The sequence below is a fragment of the Carassius carassius genome, chromosome 33 (genome assembly GCF_963082965.1).
Source record: "Carassius carassius chromosome 33, fCarCar2.1, whole genome shotgun sequence".
NCBI lineage: Eukaryota > Metazoa > Chordata > Actinopteri > Cypriniformes > Cyprinidae > Carassius > Carassius carassius.
Window position 1 is genome coordinate 23,785,520 of NC_081787.1, and position 25,869 is coordinate 23,811,388.

The 25,869-nt window shown below is 40.0% G+C and overlaps 1 protein-coding gene across 1 annotated transcript; it reads right to left on the minus strand.

Moving 5' to 3' along the window:
• Positions 1–17,514: 17,514 nt before the first annotated feature.
• Positions 17,515–20,986, minus strand: LOC132114005 (SLIT and NTRK-like protein 2). Its single transcript, XM_059522113.1, has one exon. The coding sequence runs from the start codon at positions 20,527–20,529 to the stop codon at positions 17,962–17,964; it is 2,568 nt and encodes an 855-aa protein (XP_059378096.1). The 5' UTR covers positions 20,530–20,986; the 3' UTR covers positions 17,515–17,961.
• Between the last annotated feature and the right edge of the window lie 4,883 nt (positions 20,987–25,869).

Below are 25,869 nucleotides of genomic sequence, written 5' to 3' on the forward strand. Positions count from 1 at the left end.
GCAAAAGATTCCTGAGGCTTTTAAAAACTCCCAGCCTGGTTCATTACTCAAAACCGCAATCATGGGGTAAGACTGCCGACCTGCGAGAGCGTAAGACACAGAAAGTAATTTCTGAACGAATAGGCTGATCCCAGAGTGCTGTATCAAGGCACCTCAGTGGGAAGTCTGTGGGAAGGAAAAAGTGTGGCAAAAAATGCTGCACAACGAGAAGAGGTGACCGGACCCTGAGGAAGATTGTGGAGAAGGACCGATTCCAGACCTTGGGGGACCTGCGGAAGCAGTGGACTGAGTCTGGAGTAGAAACATCCAGAGCCACCGTGCAACATGTGCGAAGAAAATGGGCTACAGGTGCCGCATTCCCCAGGTCAAGCCACTTTTGAACCAGAAACAGCGGCACTGGACTGTTGCTCAGTGGTCCAAAGTACTTTTTTTTGGATGAAAGCAAATTTTGCATGTCATTCGGAAATCAAGGTGCCAGAGTCTGGAGGAAGACTGGGGAGAAGGAAATGCCAAAATGCCTGAAGTCCAGTGTCAAGTACCCACAGTCAGTGATGGTCTGGGGTGCCATGTCAGCTGCTGGTGTTGGTCCACTGTGTTTTATCAAGGGCAGGGTCAATGCAGCTAGTTATCAGGAGATTTTGGAGCACTTCATGCTTCCATCTGCTGAAAAGCTTTATGGAGATGAAGATTTCGTTTTTCAGCACGACCTGGCACCTGCTCACAGTGCCAAAACCACTGGTAAATGGTTTACTGACCATGGTATTACTGTGCTCAATTGGCCTGCCAACTCTCCTGACCTGAACCCCATAGAGAATCTGTGGGATATTGTGAAGAGAAAGTTGAGAGACGCAAGACCCAACACTCTGGATGAGTTTAAGGCCACTATCGAAGCATCCTGGGCCTCCATAACACCTCAGCAGTGCCACAGGCTGATTGCCTCCATGCCATGCCGCATTGAAGCAGTCATTTCTGCAAAAGGATTCCTGACCAAGTATTGAGTGCTTAACTGAACATAATTATTTGAAGGTTGACTTTTTTTGTATTAAAAACACTTTTCTTTTATTGGTCGGATGAAATATGCTAATTTTTTGAGATAGGAATTTTGGGTTTTCATGAGCTGTATGCCAAAATCATCAGTATTAAAACAATAAAAGACCGGAAATATTTCAGTTGGTGTGCAATGAATCTAAAATATATGAACGTTTAATTTAATCATTACATTATGGAAAATAATGAACTTTATCACAATATGCTAAGGACCTGTATATATATATATATATATATATATATATATATATATATATATATATATATACTCACATAAACACAGTATAAGGTAAATATTACATACATATTTTCCACAGAGGTAAAAGCTGATAGAAGACATGGAAGGCTATTTATTATTACAATCACATCCCATCTGTTATAAGTCCACACTTGAACTTGCAAGATTTCCTTCAACTTTTCACACTGTTCCCTGCTTTGCCCTTCAATAAATACTCTTCAGTTTCACCCACTGGCTTGGCCATTTGTTATGCAGCTATGTGTTCAAGGTGTCTGTAAGGGAGCATGAAATAAGTGGCTTTTGCAGTAGACAGGGATACATCTAATCCTTCTCCCTGTCTTGCTTCAAAGGCAGCAGTTGGATGGATGATTCTCTTTACCTGACAAATGGCCTCAATCCACACTGTGCACTTTCACAGCTCAGGCTGTATACATGCATATGTACGGAATGGATGGCTGGCTGTGCTGATCAGTTTTACACATTGTTGTGGTCTGTCACCAAGTGTACTTCACCTGTTTATCACACTGCCAAACAGTGTCGGAGAAGGTAGTTTACTTGTCAAGATACAAGCTACAAATTGTAAAATACTTAACGTGATTATATATGACAACACTGGCTAGCCAACTAACTGTTAAATTAAACCACACATTAGCATGCTAAAGGCTAAGTCTACTCAGACTACTGCTACTTAAAGCAGCAAGCATGTATACAATAATATCTGAGTACTTGTCCTTTTCTCATTTTGTTCAAACACACACATTTCCCCATTAAATCACATGCAAAGCATGCTGGGAGCTACAGAAATATTTATGTCAACATATTTATTTATTTTTTCCCAAGTACTTGACTTCAAATTCACATAAGACTTGAGAGAGTGGACATTTTAGGAGAGCCATTTGATTTAGAAATTTCAAAATTTCTTGGGTGTAACTGCACATGCAAAATAATTTTGCCATTAATAATAACTAAATAAATAAGTAAGTAAGTGAATGAATTAATGTAATTACCGTATGCCCTGACCCATGTGTAAATACCATAATAAATGATTTTCAAGCTTGAAGTGCTACCTTCAAGTTTTTGTGCTGGTGGTACAGGCAAAATTACAACAATGTAATTTACTAAAAATAACAACATGTAGCAGCGTTTCTTGCAGTTATACTGAAACATGTATAAAGATAGGCTTGTGGGCTTTCATGCTACTGAAAAATACAGTTTAGTTATGAGTGGTGCTAGTTACTCCTCAAGGCAATGTGTTTAGAATTCATTTATTTAACTTTCTACACATGTACAGATGTCCTATATGTGCATCAAAGTATGAAATGAGCAGGTGCTACAAGACAAATGACTGCCAAAGCCAAATATATCCGGAGCCCACACCAACCATCACATTACTTCAGAATGGGAATTGATGTCATCCCTCAACCGTTCACTGACTTGGCTGGCTGCAATAAAACAGTCTCGCATTGAATACACATTAGCTCATGATTTACCATTTAGGGAAAATGACAGTCTAGTCTTTATTTGACTGGCCCTAAATAGACAAATGACTGTGGTTTGTGATGGCTAGAGAAAGCGAGCTATATATGTGAAAGAACAAAAGGCAGACTTGTTCCTATCTTGCAGACTTTCATAAGGACTGATGAGCAAGTGCAGAGGGCTGCTGGTTCAAATGTGTCCAGCAGGACACAGTGGTCATCTGCACTCCACTGACTAGTGCTATGACACCGACATAGCCCATATTGATTATGAAATCTGAACCAACATATGTGAGGCTGATTAACATGGATGGACTGATGTTACCATGCTTTCCATGTTGGCCTACATTTTTATTCAGGCCGAGTCAGACCAAGGCAAATTGTACAGTATGAGACGGTGCATAGCAGGACTGCAGAAATATAGTCCAAAGTTTTTTTTGTTGTTGTTGTTGTTGTTGTTGTTGTTTGTTTTTGTTTTTTTTAACAAACATCATGATTCTTTCTTAAAGTCAATTTGAAGTGAAAACTGACCTCTCTTATGCTCACTTATTTGTTGTTCAATTATTATCAGATATTATTTGTCCCTGATTATTAATGATGGTTCTTATTTTTTACTGTGATAATTTTCTTTTGTTCAGGATCCTTTTATGATTAGAAAGTTCAAAAGAACTGTGTTTATTCAAGAAAAAAAAAGAAAAAAATTAACATAATAAATGGTTAATTGAATGCATCATAGCTGATTTATTTATTTATTTATTTATTTATTTTTATTATTATTATTTACCCATGTATAAATTGGAAACATGTATATCTTAAAGAATTTCTTCGACCTGATTTAACCAACAAAAATTAGTTTTGCTGGTATAAATGTATTTCTTTCATTATATATTTTTTATTTTTTCATAATATATATATTGTTTTCAGAATTCACAGCTACATTTCAGTGACTGTCAAAAGAGAAAACTGCTTTCCAGGATCCAGATGGTGTAGTTCCCTTTCAAGGGAACTTCGAACTGCGTCCTCTGAGGGGACACTATGGGGAACACCTCGTCGTGACCCGTGTCTGAAGCATACTTTGAAAAACGCCAACGTGTTGGCCGGCGACAGCCTCTGACGTCACTACCAGCGCGACTATAAATACGCGCCCGTAGGACCCGTCAATATCTTCTTCGTCTTCAGTTGGCTGTTTTGTTTGAAGCGTGCATCTGAGAAACGACCAAGACGGTAAGAGCGATCTATTACTGTTTTCATCATGGCTTCCACTAGCAAGGCGTTTAGACAGTGTGTGCATCCGTGTCAGCGTTATCTGACACCCGATGACACACACACTCTTTGCGTCTCTTGTTTGGGCGAAGAGCACGCGCGCGATGTCCTTGAGGGGGCGGTCTGCGTGCACTGCGAGCGTTTCTCTCTGAGAAAGCTCCACTCTCGTTTGTCTCTCTTTTCGAGGAAAGAGGGACAGCCATCTGGATCCCGCGGCTCAGGTCCCGCCGTTGCCGAGGCACGGAGGAGAATGAGCTCGTGGGGATCACAAATGGATCTCGCTGAGGAGTGTAGAGAGGGACCTTCCTTTTCACACTCTCCGGCGGCGAACGAGAGCGAACTTCGGGAGGCAGATGTGGTATCATTAACCCATTCTGACACTGAAGTTAGTGCTCTGCTGGGTTCTACCCAGGAAGAGCAGGAGATGTCTGAGAGTGGTGGAGAAGCTGAGGCTGAGCCTTCTCGATCCTCCTGTCCCGCGTATGAGGAGCTGTTAGAGGTTATGGATCGCGCCACGGCAAAATTAGATTTGCCATGGAAGCGTGCCAGTAAGGTGGCGCCACGAGGTCGCCTCGCTGAGCGGTACTTGTCTGACCATAGCCCTCCAGCCCAGGTGAGCCTTCCATTCTTGCCTGACTTACATGCAGAAGTCGAAAAGGAATGGAAGAGGCCGTTTTCCTCTCGCATCCACCGGTTTCAGCATACGAGCTATGCTAATATCGAGGGCTTGCATGAGAACGGCTATGAGAGGATGCCCCCTGTAGAAGAGACGCTGGCTTGCTATCTCTCTGTGGGGCAAACGTCCTCTCTTAAATCTCCCGCTTTGCCATCTAAGCCCCTCCAAGATACATCCCGCTTAAATGGCAGGTCATACGCGGCAGCTGGTCAGGCTGTGGCTTCACTGCACACGATGGCGGTGCTCCAGGCCTACCAGGCTGACCTGCTGAAGGACCTGGATACAGGTGAGGGCCTTTCACCTGACCAGGTAGCCGAGCTGCGCCGCACCACAGACCTCTCTCTCCGAGCTACCAAGCAGGCCGCCTCCGCCATGGGCAGGTCTATGGCGGCCATGGTGGTGACGGAGAGACATCTGTGGGTGAACCTGGCTGACATCGGGAAGGAAGAAAGGGGGTTTCTTCTCGATGCTCCGGTCTCGCCTTCTGAGCTTTTTGGTACCTCCGTCGAGATGGTGGTCGGGAAGTTCAGGGAGGCAAGGGCGCGCTCAGCAGCCTTTAAATCCTTCATTCCACGAAGGTCCAGGTCCGAGCCCGAGCAACTCAGGGGTCCTGGCCCATCTCGATCTGAGGGTCGTAGAGGGGCGCAGAAGGCTAGTGTTGCGGCTCGCGCTCCTCCCCCGCCTAAGGGCAGGGGCAAGAGGAACCGCGGGTCACGGAACGGTAAGCAGGGTCTGAGGGACGTGATTCGGACGAGGCAGCGTCCTCGCCCGGGTCAGAGCGGTAGGATGACCTAGTAGCTCCGGATGTTTTTAACGTCTGTTTTTAACCTCTGTTTTTTGTCCTCCCCTGCCTAATTCCCCTGTAGCCACCAGCTTTCCACCTGATCGAGGTTAGGTGGACGGTCTCTCACATAACAGTCTCCTTCTGGACCTATGATGTTTTGGTTGGTTCTATGTTCATAGCAACCGCCTTACTGACGATCTGGACCAGAAGGGGGCGCCCCGCAGCGGGACTCCAGTACAGGAGGGTGGGTGAGTACGTAACCCTTGCTCTACCTGTTTATGGACGTTATGTTGCTGGTGGTTATATGTCTACTAACAATCTCTGTGAGTTTCCTTTACAGTAGCTAGGTGGCCAAAGAATTGGCACAGCACTGCAGGGAATTCCATAGAGGTCCGGCCAGGTCACCCTGAGGGGCCGCCTGGCCGCTTGGCGCATCCGGGGAGGTGGTGGTTACGGCAAGAAGCTCTGTATTTACTGCCTCAGGTGATGCTCCCCTCGCCTAGAAAAGAGGGTTGGAGCTCACCGCTCCCGTACGATTCAGCGCCTCTGCGATGCTTGGGAACCTCTCTGTACACACGCTTGCCTGTGTACTTTCTCAAAACCACATAGTGGTCAGTGTGCACGTTGACGCTTTGCGCACTGTCTGAAATCCACGTAAAGTGGTAAGTGTGCACGCATGACTTTGCGCACTTTCTAAAATCCTGTACGGTAGGGGTTACGCGCTTCGCTTCGTTCCCTTTCTTGTGATGATTAGCCCTGGGTTCCATGGGCTTCATTCAACCAGTGTGTATTTGTTATACACCTCAAGCATCGCTTCCCTTAACATGAGGGGCTGGGTGGACTCCCACATACTGTGGTTATCAGGTGGTAGGCTTCATCAGGCCTCCCTGATGGTGAGCTCCCACATACTGTGGTTGCCAGGTAGTAGGCCTCACCAGGCCTCCCTGGAGATTTAGCTCCCACATACGGTGCGTCTCCACTAAATAGCATATTGTGGTTTTCAGATAGTAGGCTTCACCAGGTCTCTCTGAAGGTGAGCTCCCACGTTCGGTGGTCGCCAGGTAGTAGGCCTCACCAGGCCTCCCTGGAGATTTAGCTCCCACATACTATGCGTTTCCACGGAATAGCATATTGTGGCTTTTTCAGATAGTAGGCTTCACCAAGTCTCTCTGAAGACGAGCTCCCACATACTGTGGTTGCCAGGTAGTAGGCCTCACCAGGCCTCCCTGGAGATTTAGCTCCCACATACTATGCGTTTCTTTGGAATAGCACATTGTGGTTTTCAGATAGTAGGCTTCATCAGGTCTCTCTGAAGACGAGCTCCCACATACTGTGGTTGCCAGGTAGTAGGCCTCACCAGGCCTCCCTGGAGATTTAGCTCCCACATATTGTGCGTTCCACTAAATAGCACATTGTGGTTTTCAGATAGTAGGCTTCATCAGGTCTCTCTGAATACGAGCTCCCACATGCTGTGGTTGCCAGGTAGTAGGCCTCACCAGGCCTCCCTGGAGATTTAGCTCCTACATACTGTGCGTTTCCTAAAAAGCGAGCTCCCGCGATTTGTGGTTGTCAGGTAGTAGGCCTCACCAGGCCTCCCTGGAGTTGAGTTCCATATTGCTTTCAGTTTCCACTGAGGTGGTTATCTGGTAACAGATAGTAGGCCTCTCTAGGCCTCTCTGTAGGTGAACTCCCACATATTGTGGTTATCAGGTAGCAGGCTTCACAGGCCTCTCTGAATGTGAGCTCCCACATACTGTGGTTGTCAGGTAACCTTTCAGTACACACGCTTGCCTGTGTACTTTCTCAAATCCACATGGTGGTCAGTGTGCACGTTAACGCTTTGCGCACTGTCTGAAATCCACGTAAAGTGGTAAGTGTGCATGGAAGACTCTGCGCACTTTTTGAAATCCACGTAAAGTGGTAAGTGTGCACGCAAGACTCTGCGCACTTTCTAAAATCCTGTATGGTAAGGGTTATGCGCTCCGCTTCGTTCCCTTTCTTGGGATGATTCGCCCCGGTGTTCCTTGGGCTTCATCCAACCAGCGTGTATTTGTAATACACCTCAAGCATCGCTTCCCTTAACATGAGGGGCTGGGTGGACTCCCACATATTGTGGCTGTCAGGTGGTAGGCTTCATCAGGCCTCCCTGATGGTGAGCTCCCACATACTGTGGTTGCCAGGTAGTAGGCCTCACCAGGCCTACCTGGAGATTTAGCTCCCACATACTGTGCGTTTCCTAAAAAGCGAGCTCCCGCGATTTGTGGTTGTCAGGTAGTAGGCCTCACCAGGCCTCCCTGGAGTTGAGTTCCATATTGCTTTCAGTTTCCACTGAGGTGGTTATCTGGTAACAGATAGTAGGCCTCTCTAGGCCTCTCTGTAGGTGAACTCCCACATATTGTGGTTATCAGGTAGCAGGCTTCACAGGCCTCTCTGAATGTGAGCTCCCACATACTGTGGTTGTCAGGTAACCTTTCAGTACACACGCTTGCCTGTGTACTTTCTCAAATCCACATGGTGGTCAGTGTGCACGTTAACGCTTTGCGCACTGTCTGAAATCCACGTAAAGTGGTAAGTGTGCACGCAAGACTCTGCGCACTTTCTGAAATCCACGTAAGGTGGTAAGTGTGCACGCAAGACTCTGCACCCTTTCTAAAATCCTGTATGGTAAGGGTTACGCGCTCCGCTTCGTTCCCTTTCTCGGGATGATTCGCCCCGGTGTTCCTTGGGCTTCATCCAACCGGTGTGTACTTATTGTACACCCCCAAGCCCCCTCAACTTGGGGGGGCTGTGTGGGCAATTCTCGGGTAGTTCAGCAGCGCTCCCCTTTTCTGAAAGGGTCACCTATGAGCATGCTGCCCGGAGCTCGGAGTCTTCCTCTCTTGGGAGACTGATTCCCGGTTCTTCAGAGCGCTCCAGTACCACATACTGTTTGAGACGCTCTGTGAGAGCAGGCATCCTGCTGAGGCAGGGGCTGAGGCCTCCAATTGCTCTGCTCCCGGGCCATTCTTCTACGAGCTGCTCTGACAGAGTCCCACGAGAACCCCTCCTTAGAACAGTATTTTAAATCCATGTTATGGTAAGTGTGCACGGGAGTCTTTGCGCACTTTCTAAAATCCACATTGTGGTAAGTTCGCACGCTAGTCTCTGCGTTCTTTCTAAAATCCCTAGATGGTAAGGGCTTCGCGCTGCTGCTTCGTGCCCTTTCTTGAGTTGGTTTAAGCCCCGTTCATCTTGGGCACCACTCCACCTAGGTATCCTCGGATACCTATCTAGAACAGGGCGCCGCTACTAGAGTGCTGTGGGGACAGCCCTTTCGGCAGGTTTTTGCGAAAGCTAGCAGTAGCCCCTGTGTGACAGGCAAAGACTTGGTAGAGGAAAGTGCCAGGCTCTTAGCCGTATCCCTTTAAAGGAATCTCTGTGATTCCAAGCCTTTAGCTCTACCCCGGGCCAGGGCCCTACAGGATAAGTTGGGTATGTAGCTTAGGCCTTTGGCCGTAAGGGATAATGTCATAAGGCAGCCGTCAGACCGTCCCAGGGGCGACTCCCGGTGAAGAGAAAAGCGGTAGAGTTGGTACTTAGTGTTTGCCATGATTCTGGTCTGCACTCCCCTCAGCATGGCGGCGTGGGTATACTGTTCCCCATAGTGTCCCCTCAGAGGACGCAGTTCGAAGTTCCCTTGAAAGGGAACGTCTCAGGTTACGAATGTAACCATGGTTCCCTGAGAGGGAACGAGACACTGCGTCCTCTAGCTCCCTGCCATGCTTCGGACGCAAGCTTCACGAAGAAGATATTGACGGGTCCTACGGGCGCGTATTTATAGTCGCGCTGGTAGTGACGTCAGAGGCTGTCGCCGGCCAACACGTTGGCGTTTTTCAAAGTATGCTTCAGACATGGGTCACGACGAGGTGTTCCCCATAGTGTCCCCTCAGAGGACGCAGTGTCTCGTTCCCTCTCAGGGAACCATGGTTACATTCGTAACCTGAGACGTTTTGTCCAGTCCGTAACTGGACTCTACTAACCAACCAAACCTCGAACCTTTGCCAACCATCTGACTCCACTGTAACAGACACTTTTTATGATCCAGCTGAATGGATACAATCAAGTCCCGATTTTCCTTGAGAAATACATCAGATTACAAAAATTAAATGGATTAAAAATGCCATTTCTTGTGGACAGAACACCTAAAACTGTTTTACTCAGTAGATTCAGTTCAGTATGTGCTATGTTTAGGCAAGAGAAAATAAGAATAATCTATCTAACTAAAAGCAACAGCATAAATAAATAGATACAATAGAGTAAAGATGCAAATAAAATAAACAGTGACTTTTTTTTTAGGTAAGTGTAACATTAGTTTTTAGGTACAGAAATTTAATAAAGTAATTCAATGAAATGTAAAACAGCAATGCATATTTGACCGCATAACATTCAGCCTGCTATGTCTGCTACAGGATTCTTACCAAGATGGACATTTTGACATACTTTTGTGTGAATTTGTCCATTTAAACACCATACTTCAGAGAGAGCTTAATATTTGCACGCGTTTTGAGGTTTAGGTTTGCAAACTTTGGATGAGCGCACGCACACAGGCCAAATGGGTGCCCTAAGAAGAATAGTATTGTTGTTCCTCCTCCTTCAAAAATAAATAAATAAATAAATAAATAAATAAAATATTATAAGGGATAACAAATAGAACTTAAATACAATATAAAATTAAATAAATAAATGTAAATTTAATTGTATTATTTATAAATCACAATTCTTGCTCTAGACAGTTAACTGTGGCTATGATTTTATAAATACAGTTGTCAGTTGTGATATAATGTCCACATCTTTATGTTGAAGAAATGAAAGAGGCTGTAGCATTTCTATCGCAAAAAGGTGGGCAAAAAAAAAAAAACTAAATAAATAAATAAATAAATACTAATACTAATACTAATAATAATAATAATAATAATAATAATAATAATAATAATAATTGGATATTTGAATAAAATTTTTGGTTAATATTAAGACGGATGCATTATTGTGGGGGGGCAAATTGTTACCGACATTAAAACACGTTACTAAAGTTAAGTCAAAAAACTTTCACAGGATTATGAATGTAGCTACTTGAAAGTGATGCACGGGCTTCATCTTGGGCTTTTTTATTTTTCTTTTCTCTGTGCCAGACTGCGCTGATGTCTTTTTCTTGATATAGCCTTGTCCATTAATTATGATAACCATTTGTATTCAGCCACAAACATGAGGTAAGAGCGAGCGCGGCACAGGAACGGCGCGTTATGTGTGCATATTGCCTACTCTGTTCATCATAAAAAAACAATATATATATATATATATATATATATGTTTTTCAAGGGTCAACAAAGATGTTGTTCGAGGAACATGTCTCACTTGGTAAAATCAGGTTCTGCGATCAAGAGTGAATAGTTTGTCAAAGGTATTTTTTATTTTTTTATTTATCCATCCATCTATCTATCTATCTATCTATCTATCTATCTATCTATCTATCTATCTATCTATCTATCCATCCATCCATCCATCCATCCATCCATCCATCCATCCATCCATCCATCCATCCATCCATCTATCTATCTATCTATCTATCTATCTATCTATCTATCTATCTATCTATCTATCTATCTATCTATCTATCTATCGCTGTTGTTTTAATGTATTGGGAAGCCAGAATGCGCATCCATCAACAGAAACATATATTAGCCGAACCCTGTTTTGTTTTACGTGTCTTTTATAGCAACCCTACGGTGCCCCGCACATGACATGCAGGAAAAAATAGTAGGCTAAATCGTGTGCACGATTTACTAATTTGTTCCCTCTATGTACTAAACGTGCACACGATTACTATTGCATTCCCTCGGATTTACTATTTAGTTCACTCTATTTATAAAATGTGCGCACGATTTGCTAATTCGTTCCCACTGTACAAACCACATTAAAGTTGCATTGCCAGATTTAAGCTGAACCGCGGTCTTAGTTCGTGCCAGACCATGTGTGGAGAAACGTAGCCTACAGTTCGGTTTTTCCCTGAACTGTTCCACCCCTAATATATACATATGATCCAGTTCCCGTGTCTGAGCCTGAGTCTGAAAATTTGAGTTTGGGTTAAGTTGTTAGGCCTAATCATAACCTTTTAATGTAAAAGGACTCCCTTTAGTCTAAAGCATAAGCTGAGGTAGATCTTCACTGAGAAAATGTAAACTACAACGGAATGTATTTAAAGAAAGAGCAACTTGTTCAGTTAACCATTAAAAAAAATAAAATGAAAATAGAATAAGTTTCTCCCCCTGCTGTACTGAAATAATACCAAACTGTGACGTTAAAACCGAGGTACGTACCGAACCATCATATTTGTGTACTTTTACATCGCTAATCTATGTATAAGGAGCTACTGGTTAGAAATTAACGTGTAACACACACACACACACACATATATGTTATACATATTCATTTCTAACCAGTTTTATTTTAGAGCTAAGAATATTAACACCACCTTTTTTTTTCAAACATATTTTAAAGGCCTAAAAATACAAATTTTTAAATTATGATATTTCTAGCTTTCCCATAACCATAAACCTACTGCAGTGTTTCTACACTTGATACACATGATACACTTTGTATACTGAAAAAAAAAAAAAACTTTCAGCATTCAACATTCAAAAACAAATTGTACCTCAAGGCCATGCAAAGCTAACATTACAAAGCAATACCTCGAACATCTAATTGACAAAGATTGACATTTTCCACCGTGGGCAACTATCAACCTGTCAACGTTAGCTGCATTCAGCTTACCACAGCTTAAGAAAAAAAATTCAGATTTTCCCTCCGTCAAGATATATAGAATCAAAATCCTTTCCAAGAGCCCCAGCTTTTTCATTTTGGGCTGTGAAATGCACTTGCTTTTTTTTTTTAAAGCAGGTGTACTTCAAATGACTTATTCACTGCCAGAAATGGGGATTTTTTTTACCAAGCTTCCTGCAGGCAATTGCATTTTCCATGCATTTCAAAACTTTCTTTTTAAACAACATCAGCATTACTTTTCTTTTATTCAGCATAGATCTGTGTCAACATTTAGCTGACATGGAGGACTAAGATTTTCCTCTGACAGCATTAGAGAGCTAAACCATAAAAAGTGTGTACAATCGTGCTTTGGGAGAGCTGAGGGATGTCGTGTTTGCGAGATGCGAGCGGTGATATAGCATATGCAATGCAGCACCTTTGATCTCTGTAAAATCATCACCTGTTGTTTTAGACTTTCTTGCTGTAACAATTTTCTTTTTGTTTTTACAGAGCAGGTGGATCATTCTATGTCAAAATGCTTATGACGGCAAATAGCTATGGCCATTACCTCTGAAGAAAAAAAATGAACATGTGTTTAACGTCGAGTAGAAAGCCATCCTCTTTAATACACCATTAAGCCAGTTATGCATGAAAGAGACCTAGTTCCTCTCCTTTCTTTATGCATTATTGCATTCCAGAGTTAAAACAAAGTATTTTCCATGCTGTGCTCGTTCTCGCAGACAAAAAAAAAAACATTGAAGGCACCATTGTGCTTCAGATCATATGCTTAGATCATAACCCCGATTCCATTCTAGACACTGCTTGCTCTGCCCTTTTATGCAATCCAGCGAATTCATTGCTTTAATTTGGATTGATCATGGTTCCTCAAATCATAAGTAGAAAATAATGATTGTCGTGATCAAAGTTTATGGTTATAATTTAAGTGGAGCACTTCGGTAATGCTGTGTAGTGCATTTAAAGGCAAAAGTCATCACTATGACCATCTTTATCCTTGGACGTTGAGGTCAGTTCTTATGTCTGAGGTGCATTCACATCATTTTCTCATCTCCATTACTACCTGCACTCTTTGTGAACTTGACATTTAGTGTAACTGCAAGCCAACCGCTTCAATGTCACGTTGTCCCATTCATCACTCACTTTCTCCCCTCACTGTTTTCTTTCTCCTGAAAAAGTCTCTTTGCTCTGTGCTTCAAACTTGAAGACTCCAGGTCAGATCTTACGGGAGATACCACTGAAAAGTGAAAAGACGTGTTTGTGTAGGTTTATCTACTCCTGCGTCTGAGTGTACATCATGGATTCTATAACACAAATTTGTTCATTAGCACAGTTGTTTCAGTACCAAGATGAAACAAGGTTATATACACAGTTACAATGATTCAGTGTGTTTTATATCTGTTCTGCATGGAGGTTAAAATGTATATATCCATTTAATTTGATAGAATTATGGCTGCGCTTTTTACAGATGGCGCTGCGAACACTTGCAGATATATAAGGACAGTGCACTAGTTTCCAGAGAATTGCCCTGGCAGTCGTCAGCCGCTATTGAAGCACTTTGTTCTGTGACAGTTGTGCGAAACATCCTGTCAGCTTACAACACGGCTCATCATTAACGCTTAAATAATTACGCGGCCATGAAACAAATACATTATTCATCAAAAGACACTGCATAAGAAAGACTACACACAATGATCTCGCCCCTAAATCTCACTCCAGACAATCATACACACACTCCTGCTGTTCACACACAAGCGACTACACAAGATTTACATTACACTGAAACCTTGTTTGTTCTATGGGTGCTGGGCTTGGTGTTAATGTCATTTCCAGCCTTTGGAGATTTCTGTTTGCCTTGTCAGCATCTGACAGACATTTTCTGGATTCCCATGAGATGCACACTAGAGCATTTTAAAATATAAATATTTTGTTCCAAGTTTTGTTTTCATGCATTTAATTTGAATAGCAACCTTAAGCTTGCAAAAGGCCTTGCATAACCAAAAATCAAATTGCTATTGTTTTTTGTTGTTGTTGTTCTTCTTATTCTTCTTTGAATTTGAGAAAATCTGTAAAATTATGTAAGAGATCAGTAGTGGAATCTAAAAGCAAATTAAACATTTATATTCCCCAAAAGAAAATGTATCATTAATACACTTAACATAAGGAAGACTAGATCAACATGTATTTTAAACCAATAATTATTAGGAACATTACAATTGTCTCATTAAGCGATTAGAAATTGTGGGTATAAAGGAAAAAGCATACATAAATACAGAAAAATTAGATAATTATAAACTAGTCTCAGTATATGTTTCAGTCTATGTCCTATAAATAATGGACCAGAGCAACCATGAACTTACACTTTACAGCTCCATTTTTGTTAACTAACATTAACAAAGATGAATAAATACTGTAACAAATATATTGATCATTGTTAGTTAATGTAAGTTAATGCATTAAGTAATGTGCATTGTTACATTGTAAAGTGTTTGTATAGTAGCTACCAAAAACAGTGTTAGCACATTAATTTTAAATGTAAATTTGAAAACAAGAATTTAGAGAATAAAATATAATTTAGAATTAATCCGAACATGAAATATGAAATAATATTTAAATTATATCAAAATCTGCAATGGAGTGAAATGACAGCACTCATTTTTTCCTCAGACTGCACTGAGGATGTGCTGAATAAGCGCCATAACTCTAACTCTCGAAGAATTTACGGTCTCCCTTTCTGTCTAATATCACTGCACACTCTTCTATCACTTTGCTTGATTGCAGCTCTCAAGACATCTACAAGTGGGCTTGAGTGGCCCCTTGATGGCTATTCTCACATCGGATATAGTATAGAAGAAGTTTTAAATTATAGATCCACAAGCTGAAACACTGATGTCCACATACATTCTCACTGTATATTAAGCACACTTCATTTACCTCGCAAGAACAGACACGTTGTAAAGGAGCTACTGCTATCTCTTAATATCTAATAATTTAATTCGGCATTACAATGTTAATAAAAGCGTAGGGCCTCTCAGGTACATGAGTCTTTTAGACGTCTTAAACATGCATGATTAGCCAAAATATTAAAATAATAACTTTTTTATGTAAATAATATTTAATCATACTATTTAACATTCTGAACTTGTAAAGAAAGTGTGTTTTTACCGAATGAAAGGTGTTGCCCTTCAGTAGTACATAATGCATCTAATAATGAGAGCAAGTCAATCAAAAAGCATATATTTTGCCAGTTTGCTGTAATATTGTAGTTCAGTCCTAGCCTTTAAAGGAAAATGAATGTGCCTCCAGACCGAGCAGTTACTCAAGAGATCTAGATACTAAATCCGTGAAACAAAGCTCTGCCCTGTATATATATCGTTACAGTTCAGAACCAGCAAAAATCAATCAATCAATCAATAAATATAAAGCAAAATTTCTGAAATCAGCTATCCATACACCGAAAGTGCAATGAAGGAAGAGGAGATTTACGTAGGAGAATTTGGAAATTGCCTGAGAGCATAGTTGAAGTGAGTAAGAATGGCTTGAGGACAAGCCCCCAGCAGCCAGCATCCAGCATCATTCCCATCGATTTGAATCTGGAGCCAACTACCTTCAAACTGCTTGACATAATTCACTGTCAATGGCATTAAAGTACTGCAGCACTGCCGGTGCTCTTATGCTTCAGAAATTTCTCTTCATTCAGCCAGACCTTTATTCCAGTTTCCACATTGCAGTAAGGATGTTATCATAATGCTCAGAAAAAAAGGAATGAAAAAAAAAAGAAAAGAAATCTCACACACACACGTTTGTTTATGTGAAAAGTGGGGACATCCCATAGGCGTAATGGTTTTTATACTGTACAAACTGTATATTCTATGGCCCTTCACCAACCCAACCCCTAAACCTAACCCTAACAGGAAACTTTGTGCATTTTTACTTTCTCAAAAAAACTCATTCTGTATGATTTATAAGCGTTTTGAAAAATGGGGACATGGGTTATATCTTCATCTTCACCCTCTCCTTGTAATACCTGTGTCATACCCATGTCATTATACAGAGTTGTGTCCTAATATGTCACAAAAACAAGAGCACACACACACACACACACACACATCTCACACTCTCCAGACATATGCATTTCCAGGCAAAACTGCTAGCACATTTACAAAAAGTACATAACGTATATTGGAACCAGCTGAAAATGTAATGAACTCAATACTTCAGCATCAATGAAACAGACTTGCTCCCTTTCATACTGCATAAACCGATTAGAGCTCACAATTTATTTCAAATCAAAGCATGACGTCTCCATCTAGAGCAGCAAGTGTTCTGCTGGTCAGGCCTCTCATTGACTTGCAAGGCATGTGCGGCCTCCCATTCTCAGCCACACCAGGAAACAGCTAGACAGAGGCTCATTGTACCATGCAAAGGAAATCACTTCATTTGAAACTGGATGAAAAACATTCTCTCACATCGAGAACTGAAGCCATTGCACTTCTTTTCCCCCCCATGGGGGAAAACATTTGTGTCACTTTGATCTCAAACTGCTAAGATAGGTTGCAAACATTTTTAAAAGGTAATGAATTACTACTACTATAAAAAAGTATGTATATATAAGGTGCCCCAGAGATTTTGAATACTGCAGTGATATAGAAATATTATTTACATTTATGTAAACAAACAAACTTATAGTATTAAAAATAAATTAACCAAACAAGAAATGCATTTCTATGCTGATAGGAAATAAGAAATTTGATGTATGGCACAGTAAACTGCAGCACCATTTTTCAAGTATATATCTAGTCTACAATAAGATATATTTAGACATTCAGCACTAAGACAACACAGTGTCTCTACTGGCTAATGCACATTCATTTTAGCACCTTGGACAGCAACTATCATGTCCAAATTAAAATATGATCTGATTATCAAATAGAAATTAATGATAAACCATCTTGGGAGTCACAGATCGGATACTACCGCAAGCAAGTCTGTGTGCCATGACACGTAAAGAAAATTTAGGCCTGCAAAATTGATCATATACTTTTTTGCACCATTCGTTCTTCACTGACAACCCTTCATGGCACAGAAACTAGGCAGAAACTTCAGCATTTTTACTAATTTACTGAAAGCTGAAATCATTGTAATTACCTGATTTCCATAAACATACATGGAAAATAACATTCTCTTCAACATCACCCTTTCACTTTTTACTTTTTTTTTCCTGTTTAATGCAATGGACAAATAATTCTATTTTACATAAAGAGTTTTAAAATACATCACTTATAAAATTTTGATTAGCAGAAAGCAGAGATAAAATTCTTCAAGTGCAAAGGCACTTCTGGAACCATGAATTTGTGTTGCACTCACCATCCAACATGTTCTACAGGAATGTCATTTCAACAACCCTGTTGTCTGAGAGAAAATATATTTCATATTATAAAAAAGCATGGAGCTGTTAGCTATATACTGTACATATTCTTGTGACAACTGCTACAGTCTTTATGCTTCAAGTAGAAGAAATAATTTAAACCTTAGAGAAAATAATATATCATCTTTAAATTGCAGGTATGTATACAGCCTCTAAAAGAAGATGGAAGGCTTAGGTCTGTGGTGGTGTAATTATGTTCTCTTGTGGTTGAATATGATACAGGTTTACAGGGACTCATTTTTACAACTGACTCATCGCAGTTTGTTTCTCCAGGACTTCGAGGTAGTCCGGCTCGATTTTAAGCGTGTTGGATAACAAAGTATGCTCGTTTTTGGACTGTGCAGCATATTTTCTTGGGGTCCCGTAGAGAACGGTTTTGTTTAATCGATCCAGGTTGTGTCGCCGTGTGGCTTCATAGTGGGGGATGAAGGATTTTTTGGGTAAAGTGCAAAAGTTATAGCTGACTGGCCCAGATTGGGGCAGATCTTTTGCTCTCTCCACAATGTTCTGGTAAAGCAGTTCTGGTTGGTGGCTCTTTGCACATGGCTGCTTGTCAATGAACTCCACTGTGCTTATGGTGAAAGCTGGGCTTCGATCAAGCTCCTCCTTCTTGGGAACAAGAGTACTGAAGCTCAATTCCTTCAGGTTCCTATAGTAGGCCACCTGCTCATTCTCCTTCTGCATGTAAATGGGATTCTGACACATCTGTCCTACAGGTGGAGGGATGTAGTTATACACATGGTTGTCACTTTTATTCGCATTGGCGTCTGTATTGTACAAGCCATATTGTACTTGTAAAGAGTTCAAGTCGAAATGGTTATTGGTGCCCGAGGGATCATTCTCCACTCCCTTGCGACGTTTGAGGACAAACACAAACAATCCTGCCCCGAAGCACACGGACAGAATGAACACAACAAGCAGGCCAAGGATGAGAACGGACAAGGGCACCTCTGGAGGCATTTCGGGGATTCTGTCCGTAGGGGTTACGGCAGAAGAAGGGGTTGCCTCGGTGCTCGAACTCACAACAGTCGGGGCTTTAGTCACAGGAACCTCATCAGTCTCAGGGCAGATGGCATCATTTTGGAGAGAGCGCAAGAGCCGACCTGCATGCTTGGATGGTGAGTCACATGTGATCTCATTCACCACTACGCTGGTGCTGGACAGCTCCATCCAGTTCTTAAGCTCCACAATGTCGCAGGTGCAGTCCCACGGATTCTCCTGGAGGTCAATCTGAATGAAGGCAGAGAGCTGGTCCAGCACCCCACGCACTGGTAGATGGGAAAAATGATTATTTCTGAGATTAAGCCTTGTCAGCATAGTACCTCCAAACACATTGTCAGGAATGGATCTCAGCAGGTTATTATTAAGGAACAATAGCTGCAGATTCTGCAGCGAGTTGAAGGTGTGGGGTAGAATCTCTTTAATTATGTTATATTCCAGGTAGAGATATTGCAAGCTCTGCAGTCCAGCAAATAAAGACTGGGACAGGCTTTCAATGTAGTTGCCATTAAGATACAGCCTCCTTAAACTTGTGAGATTCTCAAAGGCTCCATCCTGAATGGTTGCTATTCTATTATTCCCTAAGTGCAGGAGCTCAAGGGAGCTGTACTCTGTCAGATCTGTTCTGTATATGGTCTGCAAATAGTTACCGGTTAAATGCAGTTTCTTTGGATAAGATGGTTTGGGTTGAAGTTCAGAGATGTTCTGAAGTTTCCTCTCCTGACAATTGATGTTTAATCCACTGTCAGGATTTTGCGACGTGCACACGCAAATGCTCGGGCAAGTCATTGGAACTGGTGAGCGTGTCTGGTACACCATGATAGGCCCAAATACATGTTTATCTCTACTGGATGTGACACGAGGAGTGGGGCGGTATCTCATTTTGGGGGGACGGGAGGCCTTGGGGGCTCTTGTCGGGGTGACTCGAGGGCGCAGGGTTGGAGACGGAGCCTGATACTGTGAGTCAGATGGTGGTTGCATTGCACGATGACTCGCGTCACCAGGATTGCGCCTGGGGCAAAGGTCTTGCTTGATCAGCTGTGTGACGTCTTTACCATGCAGTCTGAATGGCGTCTCACAAACAATGTCCCCCACGAAGACTGAAATTGTATCCAGCCAAGCTTTAAGGGGTATCAGATCACAAGTGCAGTTCCATGGGTTCTCCTCCAGCTGAATCTCCATTATTCCACCTATATGCTCTAGAACACCAGCAAATGGCAGCATCTTTAGTCGGTTTCCCCTTAAATCCAAATGTGTCAACATGACAAAACGGAATATGTTGTTAGGTAGAGAGAGCAAAAGGTTGTCGTTGAGTATCAGGACTTTGAGTTTATTTAGTTTGTTGAAAGCCCCAGCATCTATGGTACTAATGTAATTATAATCAGCTTGGAAATACTCCAAACTCTCCAAACCAGAAAAAGTGTCCTCTCCTATGATCTCCAAGTTATTATTATTGAGATGAAGACGTTTTAAGTTTTTTAACCCATTGAATGCCCCCGTTTTGATCTCTTGCAAGCCATTATTACCCAAATGAAGAGATGTTACATTACCATAATTGAGGAATTCGTTCGGGCTTATCTTGGTGAGAAAGTTTCCATTCAGAAACAGTTGGCTGATTTTGTTTTGTGGAGCCTGGAAATGACTGACCGTAGTAAAACCTTTGTTTTCACAATTGATATTCAATGCGTTCTCCTTTTCCTCGCAGGAGCACCGGTTCTTGCAAATGTCTTTGGAAGTTTTGCGGCTGTCTGTCTTTGAGGGGAAACTGGTGACTGTTAAAACGCTCAGCAAGAGAATGTTGTTCAGCATTTTTACAGCAATGATGCCGAATGCCCGAAAATGAATGTGCAAATCTCAAAACAGGCATGCACAGCCCCAAATGAGATTTCATGAGGCGCACAGAAGCGCACCGCTCTTCATTGACCCTCTTTAAATCCCAAAACGCGGAATAGAAAAGTCATCCATCACCGAGCGCACTGTGACCGCTGCTGGACCAAACGCATCGTCGTCCCTCGCAGTGATAGTGAAATCCCGGACTAATTAGCAAGCATTCATGCAGCAGTTTAACGCGCATCCGAAGCACCACAGTTCTGAGTCTCGGAGCTTAAACTGTCCCTTTCCCCCTACAGCGCTAGAGATATTCACACGAAAGCAACTTAACGCCTGTGATCCAGCATGGCGTGACGCGCGGGATAACTGAGCGCTATGCAAGCGAGATTCAGAGTGAGAGAGATGGATTCCTCGCTTGCTCACTCACTTCCACCAGGAGCGCGTCTCTCTCTCTCTCTCTCTCTCTGTGTGTGTGTGTGTGTGTGTGTGTGTGTGTGTGCTGAAAGAGTATCAGCTCAGCGTGAAATTCCGACGTCACCACTCTTGAATTCCTAGTCACTAATGTTATTTTATAACATGCTACTGTTATTTACACACTTGCATGCGTTTATTATTGCGTTTATTTTATATAGGCCTATTTGTGAACTAGTGCTTTGCATGTTCTAATGCGTATTGTAGTCTTAAATTGTTTAATTATATATGTATATATATATATATATATGTATGTATATATATATATATATATATATATATATAAATATATAACAATAGTTGCCTGTTTGTTATGTTTGCCTTTTTATTATTTTTCATAGTTCATAATGGTTTTATTATTAACTTGTAATAGCACAATAAGATTAACATGAAAATAACTAACCAGAATAAAAATGTATCTATGTTTAGTTTTGGTAATTAAAGTAACTCTGGCATTGACAAAAGCAGATGCTCTAGTCATAACACGCCACTAGGAGACGCAATATCTTTTCAGTTATCAGTGCATTTTTGAAATGATTCGAGATGTCCTAATGTCAGAAACAGACAGGACACGCAACAGCACTATTGTGAGCATGTACTGACACAGACACAACCATTTGCAGAAGTAAAGATAGTGTCATCTCCATTTAAGAAAGACTTTTTTCAGATAGAGTTGGTGTTTGTTTTACTTATCCAGTACAATTTACTTACTGCTGCTTGGCAAAGTGGAATTTGAGATTTAATAAATGACTCATTGTAGCCTAATATTAAGAACCATCTTAAATTGCAATACAGAACACCTTTGAGGCATAAGGTAATCTGTCATGAATTATTGATTAATGTGCCGCACACTAACAATAACAATTGCCATAGATAGCCAAGAAAAAGAAAACAATATGCCTTAGACCAAAGGAGAGCATTACAACACCATCAGTTTTTAAGCCATTAGAAATAAAAACAAAAACACAATATATACTCGTTATCAGTTTTATTGTAGTTTAAATTACAATGTCACAATGAAATTCTTGTTTGCAGTTACTGTAGTGGAGTAGATAATAATATTCATTAAGCAAGTATATTTATTTCATTAGTAGCAGGCGAATATGGGAATATTGCAACAAAGTGTGAGGAACATAAAAAAAAGTTAACATATCGAAACAAACATTATTGAAACAAATGTGCTACAAAACACTTGATTAAATCAACCATCTGTCAGAAAGAATTATTTTTCATTCACATATATTTGCAAAACAATTATTCCCCAAATCAGTCATCAATGAGATATTTGAGAAGGTAAAGGAGCTTAACTCTTCACTTCTGTTTTCAATTTTCAATAATTTGATAAAACCTCCTGATTAATAAGGTCATCATTGATGAGGTATGTAACGAAGGATACATCAGATGGATAAACTCTCTAACATCTGCTAGGAGAATGTTCAAAGTGATTTCCACTAACCTCAAAGACACAGCACCATCTGCACACGAAAGCCATCCTGTGATCTGATGCATGTAAAACATCAGATGCTGAAAGACTCATTTGTTTTACACCATCTAAATCTGTTTTCATATTTTCTGCATGGCATTGTTTGACGTCGATGACAAAATATTGTACATATGGGCATGTGATGAAACACTCTGAAAATAGATGTATTATTTCAATCAAGTGTTTTAGCATTATGGATTTGTAATTGTTCTATAAAAATCATTGTATTATTGTGACAGAGAGCTTTTATTTGGAGTCATATATGATCATCACTTCATACTAATATGTGATGCCAACGCTGTGAAACAATAAGCATGACAAGTAAATGCATATTGACAATACTAAATAATAGTTAAAAGTTAAAGTAACTTAATATGCATATCATTTACATATAAATTCTTTCAAGATTGAAACACGGCTATGACCATGTGTTGTTTTGTGTTGTGTTATGTTATATATTTATTAATTTTATTTTGTATAATATTTTCATTTTCACAAACTGAGAATAACTATTAAAATGCTATTTTATGTTTGGAAATTGTATGTTTCTTTTGGAAATCTTTATCCCTAATTAAGATTAATTTTTAGTATTTTTGAAAAATTTTGAGTATATGCTTTCAGCAAATATAATGTGTGGTAAGTGTTTTTTTTTGTAAAAAAAAACAAATTGTAAAATTTAAATGCAATCTAATTTATTAAGTTATTTTTAATTCTTTTGGGGTATACTTTCACCCATGAGGTGTAAATAAATATATCTGGGGGAATGTGTGTTAAATTGTGTCAAAACAATCCTGCACTCTGTTCAGACCATAATATAGTACAAAGAAACAGCATTTCTTCCTGTAGCTTGATTAATATAGTATGTGACAGAAACATCAAAGTCATTGGTTTGATTCCCACAGAAAGCAAGAAGTGTAGGTACTACAGGATCTGCTATGGAGTATAGGGCCTACACAAGAAATTCATAGAAAACTTATTGACAGCTTCTGTAAATATCGCATGCGTGTTCACTTAACGTACACCTTTTAACACAACCTAGACACAAATAATTATATAAAACATATTGACAGATTTTAAGAAAAGCTTTAAGAAAATGTACGACTGGCTAGAAAAGCATGTTTATATATAAATATATAAATATATATATATATATATATATATATATATATATATATATATATATATATATATATATATATATATATATATATATATAGTGTTGGGAAGGTTACTTTGGAAATGTAATAGGTTACAGATTACAAGTTACCCTGTTTAAAATGTAATAGTAGTGTAACTTTTTCAATTACTTTATTAAAGTAATGTAACTAATTACTTTTGAGTACTTTTTGATTACTTTTCTAAATTTGTGAAAATTAAAGAATAATAAATAAAAGCATAAACATCAAATTAAATACAGTTATCTAATAAGCATGTGACGTATTCTGTGTAATAAACTCCTGAAACATTGCTGTTTTTTTTAAACGGCTTTCTCTTTGTATATGATGATAGTTTTCTCAAAATAAGTAAAATGCACATGAAGTGACACAGAGCAGTTCTAGAAATTATGTTTATGTGCTCGTGTACTCCTATATTGAGGCGGCAGAGGTTGAAAACTCTGCGAGCTTCAGTAGGCCTATGTGTAGTAAATGAAACCATGTCTTTGCCATTAATTTACAGGAGGGGCGGACTGGGAAAAAAATTCAGACTGGAAAACAAAATCAAACAAAATCATGGACGAAACTATTTTTTGTATGGACCTGACATAAAAAAAGGTTTAAATCTTTAATTTGGGGACATGCAAAATAATTAAAAGTTCTCTTCTGAACTGTACCTTCACTTCCATTTTTCTCTTCAGTCTCTTTATTTTGCCCTGTTATCCATCTCTCTCATGACTTTAATACTCAAGATTGAACAAAACTATACTTTACAATACAATACTCTACAATACTACAATATCTTTATCGAAAAATCCTAATACTGTACACGAGTCATGTTTTTCCCTTACAAAAATTAACCATGCTTTTATTAGCCTATATAAAAGTAAAATAACCTTGTTTTTTTTTGCAAATGGATTTGTATTTATTTTTAAATAGATACATTAGTAAAATAATTTTACATTTTTGGTTACCACAGTTAAACAATAGTAACCATTTTCTCTGGATTTATAGTTAAATATAAAAAAAAAATTTAATAAAAAAAAAGATTTTTTTTCAGCTAAATTACTACTGTAACATTACAACAGATAATAATGATGTCCTTTATATAGTATTTTGAGTGATGACTGATGAGCAACGTGCTGCTGCTTGATTAAATAAATAAAAAAACAAAGACAAAAAAGCATCTTTACAGATGAAACTGACCTGAAACCCTGAACAGGAGTTCTGCTTCTCTGCTCCAGCAGTCCACTCTATTCTCTCTCTCTCTCTCTCTCTCTCTCTCTCTCTCTCTCTCTCGCATTGATTACTCTGAGTCTGATCCAAACCGTTTGGCGGAGGCGCGGAGAGCGCGCGAGTCATGACTAACAATTCATGACTTATTAGAGATTTAATTATCAAATGGCGGATTCGCAAATGATCGCTTTAGTACATTCGGCAGGCAATTATACAATAACAATATTAAAACAGAGGGGCAAATCATCTGCCAGGCCACCGGGAATTGTCCCGGTTCTCCCGGTGTCCAGTCCGCGCCTGATTTCCACAGACACGCAGAATGTGCAAGTCATATATTGCATCTTTGGGGCTTAATATTTACAGACACTAGTCCATGTCATGTTTTGATTCAAGTGTACTGACCTACTTTTGATTTAGTCATCCAAAATGTGGCATATTCCGTCCGCGTTAGGCATTCCGTTTTTATGACTGGATTCTACGAACCAGACTGTATTTCCGCATCCCGGAAATTATTAGGGCGGTATGTCTCAGAATAGTCAGCGCAATTTGGGAAAGAAATCAGTTAAATCTGTATGTGGATGTGTGTAAATATTCAAATGTAATCCCCTTTGTAATCGTTAAAAATTTCATAAGTAACTATAATTTAATTACTAATTTTTTCTTAGTAACTGTAACTAATTACAGTTACAACAATTTTGTAATTAAATTACGTAACGGCATTACATGTAACTAGTTACTCCCCAACACTGTATATATATATATATATATATATATATATATATATATATATATTTATATATATATATATATATATAATTTTTTTTTCGTGGGTACTCGGATCGGCACCTATGCCCCTGAATATGACATAAAAGAAAACAATAAAACAACAAATAAAGCAAAATGACAAATGGTAAGAAAAATGGTAAGAAAAAAATAAATAAATAGGTAAGTAGTCATCAGAATCATGTGTCATGG